A 25,522-nucleotide genomic window follows, 5' to 3' on the forward strand; every position below is an offset into this window, starting at 1 on the left:
CGGATTCTCCTCCGAGATCAATTGTCAATTTGTTTCAGCAGTAAATGAAGACTGATCAATCATGCAATCTTCATCCAATACTTATCATTCCGTTGCACTGCAGGCCTGTACATCACGCCGCTAAGCATCCGCCTAGCATTATTAGCGGGAGCTTGGGGCCAGTCGCCCAGCGTACCTTGGAGACGACCGCAGCACCGTTACATCGATCGGCACTCCCCCGCTGCTCCCCCCCTATTAACGCTTGATCCCCATTGCCTTATTGACGATTCAACCTTTGGCTGGCTTATTGACCCTGCTTTCAGCCGTGGGGGGTTCTCGACTCTCGTATTATTATAAGAACCATGGACTCCCTCGGGGATGATCTCTCCTCCTCAGTCCCTTCTTTGTTCGCAGATTGGGTCTCGCGGGTATCCGTGTCTGTTCAAATGCCCTCGCTCTCTGCGCTCTTCGGCTTCTCGGCTGGCCTGGTCGGCCTCGCTGCCGGGCAGTACTTCCCTCCTACGCCTGAAGACGTGAAAGTTATCTATTCGAAGCATCAAGAGGGTGTAACCATTTCGTATAAGGAGGTTTGTTTTCCCCCGAGCTTAAATGTCTGAGTCACGCTGACATCTCGGCAGCCCGGTATCTGTGAGACAACCCCCGGAGTCAAGTCCTACTCCGGCTATGTCCATCTCCCGCCGGGAACACTCAATGATCTCGGGATCGACCAGGAGTATCCCATTAACAGCTTCTTCTGGTTTTTCGAGTCGCGCAAGGACCCTGTTAATGCGCCCTTGTCAATTTGGATGAATGGCGGTCCGGGAAGTTCTTCCATGATCGGCCTCATGCAGGAGAATGGACCCTGCCGTGTCAATGCGGACTCGAACTCCACGGAATTGAATCCCTGGTCGTGGAATAATGAAGTTAACATGCTCTACATTGACCAACCGAGCCAGGTCGGGTTCAGCTATGATACACCGACAAACGGGACATACGACCTGTTAACTGGGATCCGCGATGTTTCGGGCTGGACGACCGTTCCCGAGCAGAACAATACCTTCTACGTCGGCACGTTCCCGAGCTTGAATGCTTCAAGTACGGCGAACACGACGGAGAACGCGGCCCGCGCTCTGTGGCACTTTGCCCAGACTTGGTTTACTGAGTTCCCGGCCTACAAGCCTCATGACGATCGGGTTAGTATCTGGACAGAGTCGTATGGAGGCCGGTACGGCCCGTCCTTCACTGCGTTCTTCCAAGAGCAGAATGAGAGAATTGCGAATGGGCAGCTTACTGAACCCGGTGCATCGCACTACATCCACCTCGACACACTCGGTATCATCAACGGCTGCATTGACCTGCTCGTGCAATCACCCCTATACCCCGAAATGGCATACAACAACACCTACGGCATCGAAGCAATCAACGAAACAGTCTACAACGCCGCAATGGAAGCATGGAGCAAACCCGGCGGCTGCGAAGATCTAATCCTGGAATGCCGCGCCGCCGCCGCAGAGGGCGACCCCAAGATGTACGGCAACAACGAGACCGTCAACGCCATCTGCCAAAAAGCAAACTCCTACTGCAGCAATAACGTCGAGGGGCCTTACATTATCTACTCCGGCCGCGGGTACTACGACATTTCGCACTTCGACCCGGACCCCTTCCCTCCGCCTTATTACCTAGGCTACCTGAGTAAACCCTGGATTCAGAAATCTTTGGGAGTCCCCATCAACTTCACCGAGTCTGTCGATAGCGTCTACGAAGGCTTCTCCAACACAGGGGACTACCCCCGCTCCGACGTACGCGGCTACCTCGAAGACATCGGATACGTCCTAGACTCCGGCATAAAGGTCGCCCTTGTTTACGGCGACCGCGACTACGCATGCCCCTGGAACGGCGGCGAGGAAGTCTCCCTGCAAGTCGAATACAGCGCCTCCGATGCATTCCGCTCCGCTGGCTACGCACCCGTACACACAAATGGGTCCTACATCGGCGGGCTCGTCCGCCAACACGGCAACTTCTCCTTCACGCGCGTCTTTCAGGCGGGCCATGAAGTCCCAGCTTACCAGCCCGAAACGGCATATGAGATTTTCCACCGCGCGATGTTCAATCGCGACATTGCGACAGGGAAGATCCCTACGGCTGGGAAGAATGGCACGACTTACAGTACTAAGGGCCCCTCGTCGACGTACAACGTTACGAATACGGTTCCTGAGAGTCCGGAGCCGACTTGTTATATTTTGTCGCTTGGATCTTACTGTACGGAGGAGCAGATTGAGGCTGTTGCGAACGGGACTGCCTTGATTGAGGATTATATTGTTGTTGATCAGTAGGGCGCGCCCTGGGACATGGATTGGATATACTCCGTAGATAGGTAGAAAATTGAGTGTATATAGTTAGCTATAAACAGGACCTGCACCAATTGGAAAGAGGTTAGAGAACCTATCCAGTCATATTGACGAGTTGTGGATCTGGCTTCAGCTTGTTTCAGGCACCGGGCACCGAGGCCGTACACCAGCTCACCGGCACCACCTAACGCATCAGCCCCCCAACTTATACCTAATAAATAGTCTCAAAAGTCAATTCTCCCTACTTTGACAGTCTGGATAATTTATTCAAGAGCATGGTCAAATTATTCCAATTTTCATCTCGAAAAGAGCATTGTTGCAACCGAACCTTCTCGAACGTTCTATATCTCGTCGACCAACAACGTCACACGTCACAGCCCGCCCGCGCCCGCCCTGGGGCTCTGCCTGAGATCGCCCTGTCTGCCCACTTGCTCCTGCGTCACTGCCTTGAACCACTCTTAAGTTCGACCTTCGTCCTGTTGACACTTCTATATAACGCCACTCGACCTTCCAAAATAACCGACGCTACTTTTAATTAAGATTGCGTACGAAAACACTCGAACTCGAACTACCTATACAAAGGCCGACTACACCCCGCACTAACAGCCGACCCGAACGAACCTTCTACGTCATTCGAGTTGCCCGACGATAGCTGGCAGCGACATAAAGGCTTGACAGGTTGTGGTGTGAGCATCTTTTCAAGAAAGTGTCACGCCATTCCATTTGCTCGAGAGCTTAAACGACGAAGCGAATTCCTGTCATCTCTTAACTGAGTTTGAAGTTTCACGAGCGCTCCAATTCGATGCGATATCTCACCGCATAATTTGACAACACATACCTACCCACACAGATATTCACCTACACATAACCAGACGAACACGAACGCGAAAACGAACCAAACAGACGCATAAGAATAAGATAGGACACAATGGTTGCTGAAACAAAGTTATACGACGCCCTCGGCGTCAAGTCGGATTCTTCACAGGATGATATCAAGAAGGCTTACCGGAAGGCTGCGCTGAAGTATCACCCGGACAAGAACAAGGATGATCCGAAGGCGGCGGATAAATTTAAGGGTATGTCATACTTTTACTTCCCCAAACCTGTTTTATCATTGAGTATAGCTAATTGTTGAGTACAGAGGTATCCCAAGCCTACGAAGTCCTCTCCGACCCCGAAAAGCGAAAAGTCTACGACCAGTTCGGCCTCGAGTACCTGCTCCGCGGCGGTCCCGCACCATCATCCGGCGGCGGCGGTGGAGGTGGCGGCGCAAACCCCTTCGAAGGTGCAGGTGGCATGCCCGGTGGATTTTCATTCGGAAGCATGCCCGGCAGCGGAACACAGACCTTCCGCTTCTCATCCCGCTCTGGCGGCGGTGGCAACTCAGGCTTCCAATTTAGTTCAGCGGACGACATCTTCCGCAACTTCGCCAAGTCCGGGATGGGCGGCGGGTTTGGCGACGACGACGATCTCTTCTCTATGCTTGGCGGCGGGCTAGGTGGTGGACGGGGTGGACCTCGAATGAGGAGCTCTCGAGGCCCGAGTGGATTTGGAAGTACAGGGCGGACGTCATCGGCTAGAGAACGCGCGCCCGCGCCCGAACCGACTGTTATCGAGAAGCAGTTGCCGTTGACGCTAGAGGAGATTATGAGCGGGTGCACGAAGAAAGTTACCGTTAAGAGCAAGACGTTTGATGCGAGTGGGAAGAGGACGGTGCAGGATGTTACGCTTGAGGCGAACATTAAGCCTGGATTGCGCACGGGATCGAAGATCAAGTACCGCGGTGTAGGCGATCAGGAAGAGGGTGGACGGCAGGATGTGCATTTGATTGTTACAGAGGTAAGCCATAACCCCCATTATCTCCCCAACAAATCAAAAATGTATACTAACAGGCCAGCAGAAAGAACACCCCTCCTTCCGCCGCCAAGGCGACAACCTCATAACCCCCGTCGACCTCACACTCAAAGAAGCCCTGACAGGCTGGGACCGCATCGTGCGCACAATCGACGGCAAATCAATCAAGGTTTCAAAGCCCGGCCCAACACCACCCGGGTACGAAGAGCGGTTCCCGGGCTTAGGCATGACGGTTAGCAAGAAGCCCAGCGAGAGGGGAGACCTGGTTGTAAGGGTTAATGTTGAGTTCCCGAAGACGTTGAGTAGTAGTCAGAAGGAGAAGATTCGGGAGGTGCTTCCTTGAGCCCGAGGAAGTGAGAAATGGGTTTGGTCGAGGATGAGGTTGTTTTGTTTGGATTTGTTTTGATGCAGTATACACTTTCAGCATGTTGGCGTTGGGGTCACGGTTTTATCTCTATTCACTTCTTTCTACCTTTCTTTCTACCTCTTTTTTTTTTTTTTTTTTTTTTTTTTTTTTGCTGAGCCTCATGATATAACTGTGATGTTGTTCTATTCTCAATACATTTTTTAGCCTTCGGGAGCCGAGACACGAATTGAAGAAAAGTCATACCTACATCTACTAGAGAGGACACTGTAGCGTAAAGTAATAAGAACTTAGTAATTGCATATAGAATCAAGATTGATTGATCAGATGAAACACCCGAGATCTCTGGAAAAGAAATGCAGTTGGGCGTCAGCATCTATAGACCAAGTAAAAGCGGCACCGCGCCAACCCCAAATAGAAAAGAAGCTTGGGCCACGCACCCACGCACCCACGCCAGGTCCGCCGCGGAGCTTCTCCAACTCAACCTACGTTATCTCCATCTCCAACTCCGACACCGACATCATACTCATAGCTCCCTCCAACAACGTCACCACCACACAGATTCGACCGCCCTCCCATTATCTGTCTATATATTGACCGAACAAACGCAAACAAACAAAGAACGAAACAGTCCAGAATGCGCCACCGCCTAACATACATCCAAAACCCCTCCGCGCCATACTCTCCCTCCCAGACAACACTCACGCGGGACGCACTACATATCGATTCCATCGACGCAGCGAGAGAGGAACGGATAACGCTGGGGTTTGATGAGATTCCTGTCGAGGTAATTACGCACTCTACATTTCTACCAACTGATGAAAGAATAAGAGAATGAATGAGTTACTGACTGACTAACCGGTCCATTCTCTTAGGTATGGAGCGTCCTCCGTCACACACACGAGGTTCATATTCGGTGGTCTAGGGAGGGGAAATATGAGGCTGTTTCGCCGATGGGGAGTCGGGTTAGTCCCGGGTTGCATGTATTTTATTCGCCGTTGGTTAGCGCTGGGAAGTTCGGGGAGGGTGTTGAGAGTGAGGGGGAAGGGGAGGGGTCGAGGTGAGTTGATTCGTTTCAGATTTCCACGAGTGCAATGTTAACTATTGGCTGTGGTATAGAGCAGGTATAGCACTCTGTACACTCCTCAAAAATATTTTCGATGACGGGTTGAATTGCGAAAGTGCAGAGGTACGAACACTCCCTTTTTCATCCCCTATCTTTTTCTGCAACGAAACTAATCTAACGCATCTCCTTCTTCTCTCCAATAATAGAAATCCTTCATTACACCGCCAATCCTCTCAACGCGCTTCGCATCAACAGCCGCATACCAATACCACTCGCTCCTTCCTACCCTCACGAATCTAGCAACATATATCGAGCAAAAGATCTGCACAGGGACGTCCGCGACAGCGGCAGACAAAGGAGAATGCCATTCCCGCGCGAAATTGCTTCTGTCCGCGGACTCGCTCGATATAAACTACGATAGTATTTCGCATGCGGTGACGGTGAGTGCGTTTTGGGCGGAGGCGCCGGGGGTCGGATACGGAGAAGGAGAAGGACAAGGACAAGGACAAGGGAGGGGCTGGACGGAGATTATCAAGAAGAACCGCGGCGGGGCCGAGCAAGTCGAGGTTGGGCTTTTGGGGGCCGAGCAAGCGAATGATGTTGAGGAGATCAAGATGGGTGGGTTGTTAGGTGTTGTTGGGAGGGATGAGGAGATGAGTATGTTTCCCTTCCCCTTTCCCTCTGAACGGATTCTAGCTTGATGCTGGACCTTTGCACTTTGTAGACTGAGAACTGACTGACGAGTACAGAACCAACCCTCTTCTCCTTCCCCTCACGGCACCACGCCCTCCCCACAGACGCTACATACACCGTATCCTTCAACGCCCCGACGGGACTGCACCCCGAAATGACCATCGCTTTATCCCCCGAAGCTCTGAAAGAGCCACCTGCCCGCCCGGACGCATCCTGCGCACTACACACCTACCTCACCCTCCCTTCTTCAACATTCGGCGACAAATACCAGCTCTCGACTTCGGACCCGCTTTTCCTCAAATCACATAACATTGCTGCCTTGCGCGCCGTATCAGGCGAGACAGACCTCGAGGCTCCGGACTGGTCTGTGTCGCGGTGGGGGTCGACGTGGTTGCTTGAGCTGGCAAGTCCATCATCCGAGGAGAGTGCAAATGTAGGAAACGGAAATTGGAACGTCACGATTCCGCTGCACCTGCGGTACCTCCACCCATCCCCATCAGGTTACCGCTCGGCATCAATCCCTTGGCCCGTCGTCTTCTGGGCGTGCACAGCAGAGGATGGAACGAAAATGGGCGTCAATCCCTTTGACCGGGTGGATCTTGGGTGGGAGGGCCTCTTTGGTCCTAGGACGATGTTCTACCAGGTTCATCCTGCGCCTGTTCGTGAGGATGGGTTGCTTGTCGAAAAGATTGATGTTCCTGTTCTTGCGCTTGATGAGCGAGACGGATTCCTCTCGGGACGGGTTATTGAGCTCGGAACTGTGGCTGTTATATCATTGGGCTTCTTGTGGGTGTTGTGGAAGCTGGGCCTTATTGCGCGGTCAAATGGGATTCGGCCGCAGGGACGAGCAGCGGATAAAGGGAGTAAAGCGCAGTAGGCGCTCCCAACCTTGCCATATACCATGTTGGATATTTAGCGTCGTATACCGCATATACCCAAATAAACAAGCTGCCACTGCATAGCGGGCTAGGATCTTTAACCTCAAGAATAGACCAAAAATCCATAACCTTACCACCCAGGTCTCACAGAGGATCCATATCGAAATCCCTCAAACTCGGAATATCAACCAGGATATCACTCAGCCACGAAAATCCAGGGTAGTCCATAAGTGTATGGTCCGACTGCACAGCCGCTTCGCGGATCTGTGCGCCTGCATCTGTCTGGCCTTGCGCCGCTAAACCAGTCGGACTGACGCCCTGCGGCACTAACACCGATGACGTCGAAGCCGAAGAAGAAGGATTGAAGGTCAGAACATCTTTTATAACCCGCAAATCCTCCTCTTTCCTCTTCTGATGCATCGCGACCATAAGGTAGGCTGTTGTGTACGCCTCCCGCATGGTTTCAGTATCGTATACCTGTGCGACTTCTCCTAGGACACGGACAGCGCGCCCTAACATGCCCAGCGAGGCGCGGGTGTCAATTGCCAAAAGCGTGACGATAACTTGGAAGGGGACATTCGCGACCTGGTGCCAGGGGGAGGTTTGCGCTACGAGTTCTGACGCGGCGGTTAGGCCTCCGCTTGAGAGGGAGAGGATGTGGTCGAGATGGTCTGGCGAGATGGTGGAGTTTAGGGAGCGGAGACGCCGGTAGATGCAGAGAGTTAGGTTACATTGGACCAAGGTCAGCGGGGCATTTGCGGGGGTTATGGTCAAGACATCCGAGAGTGCTGTTTCGAGTGTTGAGATGTCTTGGGCTTCGTTTGGGTCTAGGGATTCGGAAATTGGGAGGAGATTGAATATGTCTGTTTTTGTTCCGATTGGTGGCGATGAGGCACCATTGAGTGCAGTGGGTGGGATTGGATGTTGGCTTGGCGGGAGAGACGTTGCGCCTTGAAGAACTACGCGAGAGCGGCCGAGCTCAAAGGAAATCCAGACATTGAGATGGCGAGCCATAGCGAAGAGGCGGCGGCGGGTTTCTGGATTGCAAGAGCCGGAGGTTGATGTTGAGGCGCGATCGAGGGCTACGTTTGATGTTGGTTCAATATGCATGCTTGTTGCCTCGATGAGATGCATCAGGGAGCAGCTGGCCATCCAGGCTGCGTGCGCGGTTGTAGTCATGCGTAGGTACGCGACTCGAAGCACCCAGCCGGTCACCGTCTCAAGCGGAGAGAGCGGCTCAGACTGTAGTCCCTGCTCGAGAATAACGCGGGCTGACTCGACAAGCTGCAGTTCTGTTGCACTGGCCTGTCGACGGGAGAATAAATACCCAAAGGCCGCCACGCCGCATAATACCGCATCGTAGGGTCCGTATCCCAAAGCTTCAGACGATGACGGCAGCCATCGCCGACTGATCTGGCGAAGTAGGGTATCGCGATCGATGAAAGGATAGCACAGATCCACCTTCTCAAAGAATATCCCAGCCAAAGACCGCATCTCATCCTGGGAAACAATCTCCACTATAGCCCGCAGCTTTACGGAGGCCAAGGCCTGCGTCCATTCTGGAGTCGAATAGCGCGCGCCGACATTCCATCCAAACAGATGCAGCTTTGGCGCCCCGGCGATGTCATTCTTCGGGTTGAGACGTCTTGCGAATGCAGCACCCGAGTTCGCTTCAAGAGCTTTCAGTAACAGCCCAGCCAGAGCAGCTGGGTTTGATGGGTCGTGCTGTCGTCTTGAAGCAATGTCATTCTGCACTGTTGCTGGGCTTAACAGCGAGCTGGCAGCGGACTGTGCCTGGGGCTGAAAGTGTCGGAGGTCTTTCTTCTTGCGTGAGAGCAGGTCGTAGTGGCAGTCAGCGCCGAATTGCGCACAGGTTGTGCATGGCTGGTCGCCGGAGCATTTGCGCTTGCGGGACTGGCAGGAGGTGCACGCAATGCGAGAACGCTTCCTATTCTGCTCAGCCATGTAGGATTTGAAGAGGAGGCATTGTGGACTGGGAAGAGAAGAGGAGAGAGGTTGAGGTTGTGGTTTCCTGTTGATGTTGCTCTCGGTGCGTCACGTGCGTTGGAGTCACGGGCCCGATCTGGTATGGTCTCTCATTGACCTACAATACAGGAGTCTCTATTATAGTAGTTGGAAAGCGGTGTTGAATGCCTGGCAATGATGTGACAGAGATTGTCTGGTTCATATCAATTTAGCTAAAGCCCCGCAAAGCCCAGTATTACAACCGGCGATAATCGCTTGATATGCCTAATCAACACACTACCGCTGGCGGTCAATGGAAACTATGGTCTAGTTTGAGCCTGAGGCAAATAAATGTCCCTGATAACCGATTATCACCCAGACGCAGCTCATCAAGGTCGCACTCAATAGGTCCTGTTCTCTGACTGTCCATCTCCTTCAGTCAAACCCACAAAGTGCCACCATCAGCCGATTTGAACCATCCTCTCCATTAACATCTCCACAGTAGACCAGGAACCCACGCCCAAGCTTCGCCCCGACAACAGCGGCCTGGCTCTCATCCACGTACTCTGCAGAAAAAACGCGGCTCTGGGTCTTCGCTCCATCTTGCGGAATAAAAAGCTTCTCATCGGGCCTAGCGTTCTTCACATGAAGAACCTTCATGCTATAATGGCCCGGTAGTACATCATATCTGGTGCTCCCAGGAAAGACACCCGAGGGATTAAGCTGGAAACTTGTGCGGTGATAGTCGCCGTTCGTCCAGGGGAGACCGAAGTAGTCGAAGAACTTGGTGAAGGCGTCCATGCGCGTGAAGTTGGGGAAATGGAGACCGGCTATGGCGAGACCGCCATCTTGGACATAGGTCTTGACTTTGGCGAGGACTTCACGGTTTGCCTGCTTGGATGACGCGAGTCCTTCGTCTGTGATGATGATGGCTTTGAAGGTATTCTCGGCCAGCACTCGAAGGGCGGCAGACACGGTCTTGGCGCGCTTGATGTTAGCAACTTGGAGAAGTCTGTTGAAGAGCGGCGCGTAGGTTTCGTCCAGAAAGTCCCGGTATGAGAGGGACAGGAGGAGGATGTTGGGTTTGTCGGTGGATGTCATTGTTGTGAGTGTTTGTTTGATGAGTCAAGGAGGAGTGGGAATAATGAAGAAGAAAGGGAGAAGTGGTGGGGACGGCAGATCGACATGACTTTCAGCGTCACTGTGAGATATAAATAACCATGCGCAAACTCGGTCTCAATCCTTCTACATTACTTGCACAGAACTTGGCACTTCAAGTACAATCCAGATTGGACAGTAGCTCATTGAGATAAGGTGTACAAATAGATGCAATGATTCTAGCCCCTAAACCAGACCATAACTAATGTTACTAACGCTCTTCATGAGCAACAACATTGAGGACAGGCATATTCACAGGTAATTTCCCCTTTATTATCATCTCTCGGTGCTCCATGAGACCGAACTCGGAAGAATAAAAGCATATCTCATACCATCCAGGAAAATTCACTAGATGCCCAAAAGCATGTTCTCAACATCGGCACCACAATGGACGAATGAAAAGCAAGGGGCTCACCTAGTGTCGAAGATCAAAATGAGTTTTTTAATTGGTTACTTGACGCATTTGCTTTGCACTGGAGTACTACCATAACCATCTAGTCAGTCCAGACGCCATCCATTTACAATACTTTTAATGCAATAGATACAAGCCTGTGCCTCTTGGACTATCTAATAGCCACCACATTTCAAATTCAACCCAGCCTAACTCCAGTAATACGAACCTTGACACTCCATCGCCCCTCTTTCGGACGCGGAACCTCGAGATTACGAACCACGCGAACATTCTCGAAACTGGTGTCACGGAGCTCCATGTCAAAATGTTGAACGAGGGCAGCAATAGTGGTGAATATCTCAGCGTACGCGAGACTTTTTCGTAAAAGCGTCAGTGCATCTACTTCTATGGTCGCGCCGCTGTCTGGAAACTGGGAAGATGAGATTACTTACTTCATTCCCACGCAAGCTCTTGTCCCCTTGCTAAAGGCAACCAGGTACTTGGATAGCCGGACTCGATCCTCCTCGGGCAGAAGCCAGCGCTCAGGAAGGAATGTTTCCGGGGAGGGGAAGATGGTCGGGTCCATGTGTACGAAGTAATTGGACATGCTCACGGGCGTCTGGATGGTAGGTAATACGTTAAGTTGGAAAGTGGACTTGAGATGTATTGGTTTAGTACATACGTTCATGGGTATTGCGTATCCCTGGTATTTGATGACCTCGGTCGGTGCCACTCGGGGTAAACGCATGAGTATCCCATGGGAAAGCCGCAGCGCCTCGAACACTACACCGATCTGTCGATGGATAATAACATATGGTCAGCTTTATTCTTGCTCTCTTGCTTTGTCCTATCTGCAACCTTATCCCCTTGGATCCGCTCTCGTTGGGAAGTATACTGACCAGATACGGCAATTTATCTATAGCCGGGAGGGATAGATCTCCTGCTTGATTGAGCTCTTCACGTAGTTTGGCGAGCTTTTCTGGTTGCGAAAGCAGATGAAAAAGGGCCATCGTCAGTGTATTGCTCGTCGTTTCGGTGCCGGCCCCCAGCAAGATAAGTGCCTCATCTTGTAGTCGCTGCTGGCTTCTTTCTGCAATGGGCACTGATTCATCCGTCAGGGCGTCGAAGATGGTCCGCCTCGACCGCTCCTGGGCGCATAGGTGCCCAGTAACCTTGTCTTGTAGGTCATATATCCCACACATCCCGGGTCGCAATCTACGGAGAATGGCCCGGGGTGCATTGGCGAGGACAGCGCCGAGCCAGGGCATAAATCGGATCCAGTGAGCGGCATTGCCTACCTCTTCGACTCCCTCCAGAATGCTATTTTGGAAATCTGGAGTATCCAAGAACCCGTAGTTCTCGCCATACAAGTAAGAAGTAATGACATCTGCGCTCAGGGCTGCAAACGCGGCGTCAAGGTGGACTATCTTGCCTATTGAATGTGCCTGCGACAGGCGGCGGACAAGCTTGATGATTAGTACCTGGAGTAGGGGCTCATGGCCCTGATAGCTCCTTTTAAGAAAAAAGGGTTCAGGATATTACGCCGTCCACAATGGAGATCATGATCGACAGTTTCCACGGCGGCTGACGGCGAGGGGAACAGCGCTGTCATCTTTGGATCTTGCTCTCGTCGTCGGGGACCACCGGTATACACTTCGCCATAGAAGTAACTGTTACTGACGTGGACCTCTCGTGGATTTATGCGCACAATTGGATCTGGTCCATGGACTTAGGTTAGACCACTTAAAGCATCCAAGACGTACCGTATTTCTTGTGCATTTTCTCGATTTCCTAAATGAACATGCCATTCCGGATGACATCATGGTAGAACTCGTGCAGGTGCGTTACTGCAACCAACTTGGGGCCCGGAATGTAGCTCAAAGAGTGACAGTAAAGACGATACAAGCTCCTGCGAAAGAAGCTCCGAAAGGAAGATTTTACACAAGTGGCAGCGTACTTCTGGGCTGATAATCCCCTCGAACGAATCCGTCCTTTGGCGGAGTTCATGTATTGGGTTAGATTATCCCTACCCACGCTTTCCACCCTATAATAATAAACTGACTGTAAGCAACTAAGTATTTTATTTGGGATGATGGTAAGGAAACTGGAACGAAGGGAGGTATGGGCAAAGAAGAAGTCCAGCTAAGACTAGACAGAAATCGACTGTGGCAATCTTCGATTCGACGCAGCAGGCACTGAGCAGTACCGGCAAGACACTATCGCCTACTTAACATGGTGTCTCGAGCCCGACACTTACCATCCGGAACGCATGGACCCTCCGAACACTGGGGAGCGCCGACACAATTCCCTTTGTTTCCAGAAGATTGGAAGGCCCTGCAAACGGGCCATTCTAAAGGTATACTTGCTTTCTCAGGAAGTCTTGGAAATTCTTGCTAACACCTCGGTCGCGTCACTACCTAAAGAAGCCCTCCGGCGTTATGCAGCTTCGATGTATCATTTCGTGAATTCCGTCTGCAACGTCCAGCAGCAACGGATGACTGATTTCCCGCCTTGGGAGGAATACCTGGAAACGAGGTCGCAGGCCATTGGTATCTACCCTTGTTTGATGGCTGTTGAGTGAGTAGCAGGGAATCTTGCATGTCTATTGTCCTTTCGTCGTAGTTGCGAGACGCTGGTGGACCGGCTCACAAAGCATATTAGATACGCGTATGGCCTGGACATTCCTGAATGGGTATACAGCCATCGGGCCATTCAAGCCATGTTTGAAGAAACTACAATCTCGTGTATCATGTGAGTCTTTTGATTTTCCGATATATCACTATCAAGAGCTCGAGTTCAGAGGCTGCACCACCATCTCATACCACAAAATCAAATGCTAAGACGCCCCACTAGAGTGAACGACGTGGTATCTTTCCAAAAAGAATTGGTATGTGAAATCCTGTTATTCGTCTTTGCATAAGCTCATAAGAGTCCTGTTGGAGCCGCGTCTTTTTTCTCTGCAGTCAAGAACGTTACTGATTCAAAGGATGTTCCATTTCTTCCCCTACCAAATAGAAAGAAGACCAGATAGACAGTGTGATTCCGCTGAAGATGTTCCACGGAGGGCATAAGGATGCGCAGACGGCGTTGGAAGAAGTCCTGGAGGATCTCAGAGCATCACGAGTCAGGTTCGACGAGGCCGAACAGTCTTTCTTATCATCGGCGGAGTATCGCGGAGTGGCGGACGCGGGGGCCTCAAAAGAACAGCAAAGACACGACATTGCAATGGTGATTTTGAGCTGCAAGAACATTATGCTCGGTAATTTGAAGTGGTCGTATGTATTTCCTTTCTTTTCCTCCATGTTATACTTTCTATTTGCACAGCTGATGCTTGAAAAATGAGCCAGGCTTTCGAATCACCGCTACCTAGCAGACGATTGCCGTGAGAGCGGATGGGCGGCATTGGTTCAGTTATAGCTCAGTGAAGTTCATTTGCCCCATCAGTCATACTATTGAAGGAATACTTAATTTTGATTACAGAAGGCAAGACCTTGGATTGGAAGAGGAGGAATGCGTCTCTTGAAGGTGCTGCGAAGGTAGGGTTGGATAGGGGTTGCCTATCATTAAGACTCGAGTCATGTTACTTCGCCTCCCCAGTCAATGTAGCCAGTATCCTTTAGCCCAGTCTTCTATAATGTTATTCAAGTGCAAAAGTGGATTCTTTTAGTGTGTTTATCGCTAGAAAGTACCAGATCTGTCGGATTGAGATGAACTATAGAAACCCGCGTGGCGAGTGGAGATCGGCCTTATCCGATGGCAATATTTGCCGATCTACTTCATAATTTACTTCAGTAGTCTGTCTTGATAATATAATATCACTGTTATTGCCGGAACCTCTAGAGCTGGTTTATCCGTGGTTTTGCTGCAGGTCCTGACCCAACCAGTCATTTGTTTGAACCCAGCCACCATGTACTTCTCAGTCGTTACAGCCCTATCTCTGCTGTCAGGTCTAGTCCCTCTAGCCCTGGCAGTAACGACACAGCTACTACCAGGCGCCAATCCAACCAGCAACTCTATAGCTACCGTCACTACCGTTTTCCCCACCACCGTGACGAACATCATCACCACCACCGCTGCTCAAATCACAACCACAACAGCATGCACCATCGGCTCAACCGCTCCATCCTCATGGCAATGCACCGACTATGCCTGGTCCAGCGCCGGCAAATACTGGCGCGAGGACTGCGGCGGTGTCTCGATTTCTGGTGCGGTCACCAGGCCTCCGCTGGGCGTATACGCCAGACAAGCAAATATTAACAACTGCTATCTGTACTGCAATATCTTTGCAGGGCTTTGCAATGCTGTTAATTATGTTCCCGCTTCCAGCTCTTGTGCTTATCTTTGGGATGATGGATCTGCTTCCACGGTCTCTGCTCAGGGGTTCCAGGCCATTAAGCCTTATGCAACTGATCCTTGCACAGAGACAATTACTAAGACGGAGACCGGGGTTGAGATACAGTATTTGACTACTGATATCACTTCTGTTTACTTTGTCACTGTTACGAGCACTTCCACTGCTGCTGCTACAACTACCTCGTCATCCGAGTCGAGTATTATTGTTGCGCCGACTTCAACCCCGTCGTCCCCTCCGGTCGATTCTTCGGCCTCGTCGGCATCATCTTCAACCCCTGTTGTCGTTCCGCCTCGATCATCCCCTTCCTCTTCACCTATTTCATCCACTATCTTGCCATCGAGCTCGCTTATCCCTGCATCCTCCATCTCAACGACAACACCGACTTCCATATCTGTCTCGCCCTCTCTAGCTCCTGTACCCACTTCATCACAACCTTTGGTCTCGACCACTAGTGTGACTACTGTCCCCACCACCTCAACGCCGGTTGAAGAAACAACCAGCCATATTTTAATTCCAACTCCTATACAATCCTCGACACCTGCTCAGTCATCCAGCATTATTGCCACCAGTATGACCAGCGCCATCAGCAGTCCAGTCTTGTCACCAGTTTCAATTCCATCTACAACGTTCAGCACGCGGCCTGCGAGACCTACTGCTTGTCGTAACAAGCACAAATATAGTTCGCCTGATTCTATACCTGAAGAATCAATTCAGCCTGTTTGATGCCGCATTTTCTAAACAATAATACTTGTGTATACAGAAAGCGAATTAGTCATACCAATACGAAATTAATCATAATCAGACGAGAGCCTTCTCTCAGGAGCTCTATCGGGTTTTCTACAAGATGGAGATGAATAGCTCTACTACTATCAATCAGTATTACTTGCTCATCGATGGGCACTCATGATTCAAGCCCAGGGGCAGCCGAGCGCGCTTCAATCAATCATCGTATAAAATGCACCTAGGTACCTACATACTAATCGCTCTGCACAGGTCAGGGGTGCACGGACACGGTTCCTCACGAACCCATGTCTCATCATCATATGGTCTTGTTAATGCATGTCAAAGACGTAGCTGGCGCCGACTTCAGTTCCTCCCACTCACGCCTCGGCGAGTCTCAGCAAGTAGTGACATTCGTCCGAACAGAAATGGATATGTCGCTGTTGCACCCGCACCATAGCTAAGCAGCCACGTTTGCCGGAGGGGTGCTGTCACAGAAACCCCGCTTAAAAGTCGCGATGCGCCCGGCGCCCATGTCTTTCTGTGTCAGTTAAACTCTCTCGTAGTTAATGCTGACCCAGCTAGCAACCTGCACATACCATAGGCACTATGATCATCTACAAGGTATCCAGTCATTGTGCCAATACTATCTAGATAAATAGTCGAGGCTAACCACCTATACGATCACCAGGACAGAGTCACCGGCTACGCATTCGCATCAGACGAATACAACCTAACCGATATCGAGAGCGTCGTATATAAACTAGACTGCGAATGGATCGATATACCCAATGACGATTACGGCCCTGAAAAGAACAATGAGGAGCCGAAAACAGTCCCTGTCAATAAAATTATCGGGCGCTTCGGGCTCACGCAGGTGGACTTGGAGAGTAAGGGCGCGTATACGCGTCAGTTCAAAGGTATGTACCTACGTACCTATGTGTTGATACCTGCAGTGTTGGACCGGCGAATGGCTTTATTGGGGAATTGGCCTACAAGTTCCGGTGAGGCAAGGCGAGGCGAGAAGAGAAAAGAAGCTAATATTCACTTCTCCCGTGGTCCCTACTCGCCTAGACCACATAAAAAATGCATGTTTTTGCACCGCGAGAGTAAAGACATCCATATCCAATCGCGCCGCCTGGAGCAGTATTACAGGGAGATGATTCAGCCATACTTGGATGGGTATTATTTCTACACTGCAAACTATGATACTGAGGCGCTGTTAGTGTGGCATTCCATTATAATCCTTTATCTTTTGTCGCTTGGGTTCTTGCTAACGCGGGTAGTGGGTGAAATCTAGAGTTGCGCTACTTGACTAACGCGAGGGCCAAATGCCGTATTTTATACTTTGGCGGTTTTGTCTTCTGGCACTGGCAGTGGTGTATTTGGCTCGCCGACAAGGTATCCGTTCTCGCTGAGCGTTTCTTGCGAGTGGCATTTTAGTTTGAAATCTTCGATTAGGAGATTTGGGTCGGTGTTGGGTTTTTTGCAGAGGTTTTTAAAGTCATCCATTATGTCTATGCTTGTTGAGTATTGTCCATAGCTTATCCCGGGAGTCAGATCTGTCTCCAGAACTGACTTGGCCAACTGGGGCACGCGCCTTTGATCGAGCACTCGGCGGACCGCGTCGATAGGGAGTTCCATGTTGAGTATGTATGGAATGAAGAGAGGTTCTGTTCGAGTTGTCTGATGATTAAAAGCAAAATGTCTGGTGCCTGTTGGCGGGCTTGTATAGCCCAGTACCCTCATATCTCTGTTACTTGGAACGGGGTTGAATCCTCTTCGGTTGTTTCGTTTCCTAAAGAGGCTCGTACGTTGTTTTAATTCACGAGGCTATCAAAAGAACCCAGGCTTTTGAGTGTCCTGAGACAGTCATGAAGGCTCTAGAGCCACCGAGCTCTCATACCTATCAGGGCATGAGGTATCTCTTCGGTTCCCTTACACCTTCCCCTACTTTTGCACAGCCTTTCTTGAATACTCCTGGCAGTCCTTTGCGCCCAATGAGAGACGTCCCCAAGGTGAACCATGAACCAGGCGTTATTCATCCCAATTCAGAGACAAAGGCTGGAGTGGGAAAACCAGCCCCAGGGCCCCTTCGGTTGGCCTTTCGGTTTGATATCCTTTTTGTGTGTCTGGGAACGACAAACTGAAGTTTCCAAACTAACCACCTCGCTCCTGTGATACTGAAAAAGCAGACACCTGAAATATCAACCTAGGCGCAACAGTTACCGTACGTTCTTGCGGCCAGCCGAGTTTAGCACGCCGCTCTTTGTACAGCGGATGGCCACGCTGCCAGGCAGAACTGCCGTGTTCCAGTGCTTCAAGAGTATTAGTGACCCGAGCCAAGTTGTACCTAGGTAAAAAAGCCCCTCGGTTTCATGGGCTGTGAGTTTCCTTCTCCTCCTCCTTCTCCTTCGGTACAATCGGTACGATTGGTGTATAGCTTTGTCTTTGCGAATTCCCAGCCATCATCAAGTTTCAAGGTTTACGACACATGTTTTGTCTTTCTTTCAAAGGCCTAGTGACCTGTCTAGCTTCTGGGAAATTTTACTTTCTAGAATTCTATGACATTCGTTTCAAATGCTACGGTATTGCAGCTTTGCTACTTCCTCGCTAATGATGAAGCGGGACTACTATTACGACCCTATTTCATCTACTAGATCATCTGATAGAACAGTACCATGGCTGGTAGTGATGTCAAATAAACTCAGAGTCTCACAAAGCAGCCAAGGCCCTTTCATGTACCTCGCCTCTTCAGCATAATGTACCCAGATTTGTTTGTACAGCCTAAAGTTCATCGAAAGACAAACCGGATTTAGCATGCTGGCGACATAATCTTAAGTTTCTATCAATAACTATCAATTATCGACCTTAATTAGCTCTATACATCACTACTATCCCACAGGGGAAACGTAGGGCATAGCCACGGGTCCAGGTCACTAAGCATTGATGCCCCCGAGCCCCCGGGAAACTCCAGCAAGTCGAGGTCCGTGACTGACTGGCTCAAGATGTCCTGCAGCACAGGCTGGTATTGCTGAGTCGGGTTCGTCGTATCAAAGAACGTTTCTGAGAAATTGCTGAGTTCGGTGGTATTTGATGTGAAGCCTGTCCCTGGGTCTAGGCTTGGTGATTGTGTATGCATGCCGTGGGGATTCTGGGTATTTTCAAGTTGTATAGTAGCTTGGGTGTTTCGGGGTTGTCGCGCGTGGAGATCTCCATCTTTAGTCGAGAGAGTAGAGGATACTAATGAGAGTGAGACTCCATCTCTTTGTCTCTTCTCCAAACAATCCATCACCCTCCGAAGATGAATAGAAAGATCATGCGCCACCAGACTCCCATTGTCAACGAGGCTATTCAGCATCTCTGACCCAGTCTTGATACGTTCACGATCATCTGCTGCTGCCTTGGAATTTCCATTCCCGTTGCTGCTTCCCGCGAGAAGAGTCGATATAACCAGCGCAAGCGAGGACGTGAAAATGTATTGCGCGAATGCGTACCCGTATACAGGCAGGGATCCCTTCGTCCACTCGTCTGCGCAGAGGATTAGAGTCCGCCGCGCGGATTGGATGCATGCTTCGCTTATGGTGGTGATGGCTGCCGGGAGTTGAGGAGTAGTCCCAGTCGCAGTCCCGGCCTCAGCTTGTGTACCTGGGTTGCTTTTGAATTTATGGTCGAGCATACTCAGAAGGACTGGGCGGGTGGCGAGAACCAGGCACTGGTGGGGTGAGGTGGTTAGCGATAGGCACCGTCTTGCGGTAGGGTAGGTGAGAGACGCGAACTCACATAATTGAATTGAAGGTGAATCGAAACAGTGGTCTTTGGATTCTCCACACTTGTCTTCCACCGTAATTGCTCAGGCAGTTCCTGTAACCACCGTCTCAGATCAACGAGAATTCTCTGCTCACGCTGCAAGAAATTATCCGCGAAGGCGATCCGACTATAGATCCTGCGCATAATAATACTCGTAATCTGTGCCAACTTGATGAGTGCAATCTGGTACGAACTATCCACAAACTCATCATAATAGTCCGGGACGATGCTAAGGTCAAGCTCGGAAGGCAAATCAACATGGACATCGCATTCCGCGACTTGAAGAGGAAGACCTAGTTTCAGGCTCCAGAATCGGTCGAAATTGTATATTGTCCACCACACTCTGACGCGGTTTTCGCGGGCTACTGGGTCGGGGCATTGCTCTGGGGGTATGTTGTGGTTGAGACCCGCCGAGAGGCCGAGACGCAGAGCTGTTCCGACCATTGTATATGCTGAGTGCCATCGGTTGAGAAATTGGCTGTAGAGGGCCTGCTTCAATTAGAAGAGACCGGTTAGTGATGGTAGAGGGTGATTACCAGACTCAATAGGGCCTCGATATGTCCCATGTTTGGCCGCTCCGGAAGCAACGGGAGAAGGCTGACGGCTCGCGCATAATATGCTGTCCCGGGGACGATCCCATCTTTCAGCCGGGTACTAGGCACAGAACATACTTCCCCAAGTGCAAAAAGGGCAAAGTATTTGCAGACAAGCACCGGGTCATCAAAGGCGGCGTTCTGGTAGATAGCCTCAAGGTAGTCGACCGTGCGTTTACGCAACGTTAAATGAAACAAGGGATTTGCATGGCCGATCGCAGTACGCACCAGTAAGCGCGCACGCGTAAGGATCGGCCATGGTGTTCCTGCATGCGAAAGCAGGTTCAACGTAGCCTCATCTGTATACTGCATGCGAGGGATATGCGAGGTTGATGCATCATCACCAATAAGCGACTGGCACAGGCGCGTCGCAAAAGCCGGACATGCAACCTCACTGACGAAACTGGGGAGGGTAGACTCGTTGACATTGTGTGACTGGAACCAGGCCCGGTCTTGCATTATTGGGTTTTGTGTTTCGGGGCTGTGGGCTGCACTACCATTGGTGCTTTGAATTCCCTGGGCAGGATATTCCGTGCCATTTGAGTGCAGCTTTCCCTGGCGCAGCTCTTCACTGTCCTTGATGAGGTGCTCTAGATAGCTAGAGGGTATCAGCTGGGATCTTGGTGGGCAATTCAATTGGGTCAGGCACACCTTTCATCAACACGAATCTTCCGGTCCCGTGCAACATATCTGCATTGCTTTTCACAGCCGGCCAAGAGACATTTAGGACATGGTTGTCCTCCAGGACACTTGATTTTCTGAGCGTGGCACCGCTGACAACTACAGCCCGTTAGTAAAACTAGAAGACTACACAAAAGACGAAACTCACGCAACAGATCTCTTCTTCGGGATCTTACCGACAGCACTTCTAACTTTGTTCATAGGTCGCTCTGACTCAGAGTTCTGTGCCTGCATGATTGGCAGTAGAAGAGAGGCGTGGAATGGCCCTCAGTCGGTCGGTTTAAGGTTTCCCGTAGCGCTCCCCACTTTATATTAGTCTGAACCACTCATCGCTTGTTCCAGTGCAGATTTAACCAATCTCAGCCAATTAGTGTGAGCTTGTCCGGTCGGGAGAATGAATTTTGACCGGCCTGGAATCGCCTCGATGCGCCCTTTGACTGGTAAATCTAATCTATTCCATAATAGCGATGGTCATTCCTGCCATTATATATAGTCTTATAATCCTACTCTACTTCCACTGCAGTTTCCCGCTACTTTTTCTCTATCTTCGCAGTCTCGGATCAGCCCACATTCATCGCGTTGGCCGAATATACCCAAATATATATTTCCTTAACCAGATCTCTGACCTACACCTACCACAACTATCACATCCACCACTATGGCAACCCCCTACACAATCCGCCCCGCCACCCCAGCAGACATGCCAACAATAATATCCCGCCACGGCACCCTCTACAGCACCGAACACAACTTCAACGCCACCCTTGCTGCCTCCGTCGCAGAAGAAATCATAGAAACCTACGTTTCCACAAACAACCGCACCCACGAACAATGCTGGGTCGCAGAAATCAACTCCTCCTTCGCCGGCTGCGTCATGCTCGTCCGCGACAAAGACAGCGATAGCGACGAGTGCGCTAAATTGCGCCTTCTACTTGTTGAGCCGAGCGCTAGGGGGTCGGGGCTGGGAATGGCGCTCGTCAAGCAGTGTACGGCTTTTGCGAGGGGGGCTGGGTATAAGCGCATTAGGCTCTGGACTAATAGTGGGCTTGTTGGTGCGAGGAGGCTTTATGTTAGGGAGGGGTATAGGCGTGTTAGGGAGGAGGAGGATAGTACGTTTGGGATTCCGTTGACGGCGGAGTTTTGGGAGTCGGTTCTTTAGATTGCTTGATTTGGACTTGTATTATTGTGTAAATAGAGGTGTCTACATATTTGAGAGTGTTCTTGTTGATTCACAAGTCCTCATATTCTCGACCGTCAGGGTAATGCATTAGCTTCTTCAACTGCTCTAGATCGGGCATCCCAGATGGCCCAGGCATATACTGGCGGTTCTCGCGATACGAGGTCCCATTCGTCCACAATTCGTTCCTGCGTAGCGCATCCGTAACCGAGCCCTGGTCGATGTATGTCCGTGCCTCGACCATCTGTCCCTTGTGCCACCTCGTCACCCAGACATTAACTACCTCAAAAGGATCACCTGGAGCAAGTCAGCACCGATTCAAATAAGACCTACCAACAGACGAATGAATACCTGTATTCAACAACCCCCTAAACATAATCTCCGCAACCGACCAAGGACTATCACACCCCCCATGAATAGCCTGCGGATGCACCTCAAACCGCTCCGCATGCTCCGAAAAGCAAACCGAGACACGCCTCAACGCATTAACATAAAAGTGAAGCAGATCATGGTAATGGCCCGCAACAGGATGGTGGCCCATAACGTGGAAGTCGACGTCCTTGTGCACATACGTGAAGAGCTTGCCCATGTCCTTCTCGAGCACTTTGAACACGTCGTAGATGTACATCTGCGTCACGTACTTGCAGTCTGTGGAGGGATTGTCGAAGCGGAAGCCCCCGCGGCTGTGGTCTGGTGGGTTGGTGATTACTCCGTCGCCGTTGCAGTGGCCGTCTGGGGGGACGAGGCCGGAGCCATCGCAGTCGGGGTCTTCGAGGGGTTGTTGGAAGTGTGGGTGGATGGTGGCTTGGGTGTCTGGCCAGTGGGGGAAGAGGGCGTGGGTGAGTGTGCTGAGAGAGACGATGCAGGTTATGGCGGTCTGCAGGTGGTGTCTCCAGATCATTGCATGAGTATTTGGGCTGGATTTTAAGGGAAAGGATGTATCTTGCGCACGAAAGACCGGGCTGGGTCATTTTATACAGCCCCTACTCTGCATGGAATATCCCGACAGCATCGTGTAACTGGGATTGGATGTTTGACCAACTACACGCAAAAAGATGCCGACGCGTAAAGAACCGAGATCAATTGTTTTCTTCTGTATTGTCCTTATCATTATCTGATCTTTGAAGGACTTCGAGACTTGTGTGATAGCGGTTCGTTATCTCTGATGTCACTGTTAACATCATTATAACACAGCGATTATACCTGGCATCTGGACTCCCCCAACCGTCTTCCACTTTATCCCAGACAAGAGAGTCTTCAGTGTCTTCAGTTCAAAATTCAGACCGACATGACCATCTGTATGCGACCCTGACAACGCAGAACCCCACCGAGCCGAATCGGCAGCAGCAAAGAGATCGCGAGAAACTATTTGGCAGACTCCGATAACGCGGCGATAAAGCCGGCAATGGACGTCCTGTGATTGGCCGACCCTGCAGAAGTCGGTGTGGTGGGGGCACGTGACCCGCAACCGGCCCGAGACTCGCACAGCAAAATCTGACCCTTTAAGAACCTCTTCCGCTCCCCTCACGCTCTTGACTCACTTCCCCAACATCCACAACTACAGCCAAGCTCAACTCATGTCTTTCTAAACAACACCTTTTTCCCAAAACAACCTTCGATATCAGTTTCTATAACTGGTAGTCAACACCCGCGTTCATGCGTTTGTCACCTTCAACCTTTACCTCTCAGGTATGCTCGACCCCTTCCGTCATGGACTCGATGTTCTTCATGGCCATTGACTAACTTGACCAGGACTACATCTCGGACCACCTCTGGAAAGCCTCCGGAAATTACTGAACCGACTTCAGCCCAACCGTCGATAACCAATTTCTCTTCTCAACCAACCAACAACCACAAAAATGATGTTTGCCCGATTCTGCAAGGCCATGCCCGCCCGGGCTCCGGCTTTCAGCTCTCCCTTGAGCTCCGCCTTCCAGGCCCGTTTCATGGCCACTGTTCGCTCTCAGAAGCCCATTGAACGTGCAACCTTCACGATCCGAGATGGTCCTATCTTCCACGGAAAGTCCTTTGGTGCCCGCACCAACATTTCCGGAGAGGCCGTCTTTACCACCTCTCTGGTGGGATACCCCGAATCCCTGACTGACCCGTCCTACCGCGGTCAGATCCTGGTTTTCACCCAGCCTTTGATCGGAAACTACGGTGTCCCCTCTGCTGCCCGTGACGAGCACGGTCTTCTCAAGTACTTCGAGTCGCCCAACCTCCAGGCCGCTGGTGTCGTTGTTGCCGACGTCGCTGAGCAGTACTCTCACTGGACCGCCGTTGAGTCTCTCGGTGAATGGTGTGCCCGTGAGGGTGTTCCTGCCATCTCTGGTGTCGACACTCGTGCCATTGTCACCTACCTCCGTGAGCAGGGTTCCTCCCTTGCCCGTATCACCGTTGGTGAGGAGTACGATGCCGACCAGGACGAGGCCTTCACAGACCCCGAGCAGATTCACCTTGTCCGCCAGGTCAGCACCAAGGCTCCCTTCCACGTCAGCGCTGGCAACCCTACCTGCCACGTTGCCGTCCTTGACTGCGGTGTCAAGGAGAACATCCTGCGCAGCCTCGTCAGCCGCGGCGCCAGCGTTACTGTGTTCCCCTTCGACTACCCCATCCACAAGGTCGCCCACCACTTTGACGGTGTCTTCATCTCCAACGGCCCTGGTGACCCCACCCACTGCCAGGACACCACCTATCACCTCCGTCGCTTGATGGAGACCTCCCAGGTCCCCGTCTTCGGTATCTGCCTTGGTCACCAGCTCCTGGCTCTAGCCACCGGTGCCCGCACCGTCAAGCTCAAGTACGGTAACCGTGCTCACAACATCCCGGCTCTCGACCTCACCACCGGCCGCTGCCACATTACCAGCCAGAACCACGGTTACGCCGTTGACGCTTCCACCCTCCCCTCCGACTGGAAGCCCTACTTCGTCAACCTGAACGACTCTAGCAACGAGGGCATGATCCACAAGTCCCGCCCCATCTTCAGCACTCAGTTCCACCCCGAGGCCAAGGGCGGTCCCCTTGACTCCTCTTACCTCTTCGACATCTACATCGACAGCGTCATCAAGTACAAGAACAGCCAGCTTGCCTTCCACCCCAGCCGCGAGACCATCCCCAGCCCGCTCTTGGTCGACCTTCTTCCCAAGGAGCGTGTTGATGTCGCTCCCACCATCGGTATGCAGAACGTTGCTGCTGCCGCTGCGGCCGCTGCTGCTGCTTAAGTGCTGTTTGAACTGATTGTACGATGTTTGGAGTTTGGTCATAGGTTGGGTCTGTAAATCTTTTGGGTCTTGTTCTAGTCATAGTTTCGTTTCTGGTATATTAAATTGAACATACATATATTCACTTCAACAATTTCCATGTCGTTACCTAGTAAAATAAAATGAAATTATTACCGAAGTATATGTAACAGGAAAGTGGAAGGAGCGAACTGAGCCGACGTCCATCGCACCTTCCGGTTTAAAGAGCCACAAACTGGTTGTGAACAAGGA

The 25,522-nt window shown here is 51.2% G+C and overlaps 12 protein-coding genes across 12 annotated transcripts; 7 read left to right on the plus strand and 5 right to left on the minus strand.

The window, feature by feature from the left end:
* Positions 1 to 341: 341 nt before the first annotated feature.
* cp1 (putative carboxypeptidase S1) lies at positions 342 to 2,312 on the plus strand (the record flags this gene model as incomplete). The annotated part of the gene is made up of 2 exons (XM_073771107.1): positions 342 to 566; positions 618 to 2,312. The coding sequence occupies 2 exons, from the start codon at positions 342 to 344 to the stop codon at positions 2,310 to 2,312; spliced, it is 1,920 nt and encodes a 639-aa protein (XP_073629736.1).
* Positions 2,313 to 3,255: 943 nt separating this feature from the next.
* BDV14DRAFT_198583 (putative DnaJ domain protein Psi) lies at positions 3,256 to 4,524 on the plus strand (the record flags this gene model as incomplete). Its single annotated transcript, XM_073772998.1, has 3 exons — positions 3,256 to 3,403; positions 3,469 to 4,166; positions 4,228 to 4,524. The coding sequence occupies 3 exons, from the start codon at positions 3,256 to 3,258 to the stop codon at positions 4,522 to 4,524; spliced, it is 1,143 nt and encodes a 380-aa protein (XP_073629737.1).
* Positions 4,525 to 4,926: 402 nt separating this feature from the next.
* On the plus strand, positions 4,927 to 7,254 carry BDV14DRAFT_207843 (uncharacterized protein). Its single transcript, XM_073775250.1, has 5 exons — positions 4,927 to 5,332; positions 5,421 to 5,605; positions 5,665 to 5,734; positions 5,818 to 6,268; positions 6,361 to 7,254. The coding sequence occupies exons 1-5, from the start codon at positions 5,183 to 5,185 to the stop codon at positions 7,179 to 7,181; spliced, it is 1,677 nt and encodes a 558-aa protein (XP_073629738.1). The 5' UTR covers positions 4,927 to 5,182; the 3' UTR covers positions 7,182 to 7,254.
* BDV14DRAFT_34848 (putative C6 transcription factor) lies at positions 7,255 to 9,174 on the minus strand. The gene has a single exon (XM_073776603.1). It carries the CDS (start codon positions 9,145 to 9,147, stop codon positions 7,327 to 7,329), a length of 1,821 nt encoding a protein of 606 aa, XP_073629739.1. The 5' UTR covers positions 9,148 to 9,174; the 3' UTR covers positions 7,255 to 7,326.
* A 153-nt stretch (positions 9,175 to 9,327) lies between these two features.
* BDV14DRAFT_34860 (uncharacterized protein) lies at positions 9,328 to 10,310 on the minus strand. The gene has a single exon (XM_073776604.1). It carries the CDS (start codon positions 10,246 to 10,248, stop codon positions 9,583 to 9,585), a length of 666 nt encoding a protein of 221 aa, XP_073629740.1. The 5' UTR covers positions 10,249 to 10,310; the 3' UTR covers positions 9,328 to 9,582.
* Positions 10,311 to 10,895: 585 nt separating this feature from the next.
* BDV14DRAFT_207845 (cytochrome P450) lies at positions 10,896 to 12,703 on the minus strand (the record flags this gene model as incomplete). The annotated part of the gene is made up of 7 exons (XM_073775251.1): positions 10,896 to 11,070; positions 11,149 to 11,315; positions 11,379 to 11,489; positions 11,596 to 12,088; positions 12,178 to 12,412; positions 12,460 to 12,487; positions 12,545 to 12,703. The coding sequence occupies 7 exons, from the start codon at positions 12,701 to 12,703 to the stop codon at positions 10,896 to 10,898; spliced, it is 1,368 nt and encodes a 455-aa protein (XP_073629741.1).
* A 1,828-nt stretch (positions 12,704 to 14,531) lies between these two features.
* BDV14DRAFT_170598 (uncharacterized protein) lies at positions 14,532 to 15,909 on the plus strand. Its single transcript, XM_073768235.1, has one exon. It carries the CDS (start codon positions 14,604 to 14,606, stop codon positions 15,771 to 15,773), a length of 1,170 nt encoding a protein of 389 aa, XP_073629742.1. The 5' UTR covers positions 14,532 to 14,603; the 3' UTR covers positions 15,774 to 15,909.
* A 416-nt stretch (positions 15,910 to 16,325) lies between these two features.
* Positions 16,326 to 17,323, plus strand: BDV14DRAFT_170599 (uncharacterized protein). The gene is made up of 4 exons (XM_073768236.1): positions 16,326 to 16,394; positions 16,462 to 16,690; positions 16,845 to 16,991; positions 17,071 to 17,323. Exons 1-3 carry the CDS (start codon positions 16,380 to 16,382, stop codon positions 16,931 to 16,933), a joined length of 333 nt encoding a protein of 110 aa, XP_073629743.1. The 5' UTR covers positions 16,326 to 16,379; the 3' UTR covers positions 16,934 to 16,991; positions 17,071 to 17,323.
* Positions 17,324 to 18,651: 1,328 nt separating this feature from the next.
* Positions 18,652 to 21,112, minus strand: BDV14DRAFT_207846 (transcription factor domain-containing protein; the record flags this gene model as incomplete). Its single annotated transcript, XM_073775252.1, has 6 exons — positions 21,003 to 21,112; positions 20,825 to 20,953; positions 20,117 to 20,771; positions 19,554 to 20,069; positions 19,452 to 19,485; positions 18,652 to 19,418 (listed from the first exon to the last, which is right to left on the minus strand). The coding sequence occupies exons 1-6, from the start codon at positions 21,086 to 21,088 to the stop codon at positions 18,652 to 18,654; spliced, it is 2,187 nt and encodes a 728-aa protein (XP_073629744.1). The 5' UTR covers positions 21,089 to 21,112.
* Positions 21,113 to 21,383: 271 nt separating this feature from the next.
* On the plus strand, positions 21,384 to 22,070 carry BDV14DRAFT_170603 (GNAT family N-acetyltransferase). The gene has a single exon (XM_073768237.1). The coding sequence runs from the start codon at positions 21,513 to 21,515 to the stop codon at positions 22,011 to 22,013; it is 501 nt and encodes a 166-aa protein (XP_073629745.1). The 5' UTR covers positions 21,384 to 21,512; the 3' UTR covers positions 22,014 to 22,070.
* BDV14DRAFT_170604 (nuclear transport factor 2 family protein) lies at positions 22,052 to 23,373 on the minus strand. The gene is made up of 2 exons (XM_073768238.1): positions 22,383 to 23,373; positions 22,052 to 22,328 (listed from the first exon to the last, which is right to left on the minus strand). The coding sequence occupies exons 1-2, from the start codon at positions 22,930 to 22,932 to the stop codon at positions 22,084 to 22,086; spliced, it is 795 nt and encodes a 264-aa protein (XP_073629746.1). The 5' UTR covers positions 22,933 to 23,373; the 3' UTR covers positions 22,052 to 22,083.
* Positions 23,374 to 23,567: 194 nt separating this feature from the next.
* On the plus strand, positions 23,568 to 25,429 carry cpa1 (carbamoyl-phosphate synthase (glutamine-hydrolyzing) CPA1). The gene is made up of 2 exons (XM_073768239.1): positions 23,568 to 23,720; positions 23,784 to 25,429. The coding sequence occupies exon 2, from the start codon at positions 23,891 to 23,893 to the stop codon at positions 25,250 to 25,252; it is 1,362 nt and encodes a 453-aa protein (XP_073629747.1). The 5' UTR covers positions 23,568 to 23,720; positions 23,784 to 23,890; the 3' UTR covers positions 25,253 to 25,429.
* The last annotated feature ends 93 nt before the right edge of the window (positions 25,430 to 25,522 follow it).

This window comes from Aspergillus stella-maris (assembly GCF_047715825.1).
Source record: "Aspergillus stella-maris strain CBS 113639 unplaced genomic scaffold BDV14scaffold_17, whole genome shotgun sequence".
Lineage (NCBI taxonomy): Eukaryota > Fungi > Ascomycota > Eurotiomycetes > Eurotiales > Aspergillaceae > Aspergillus > Aspergillus stella-maris.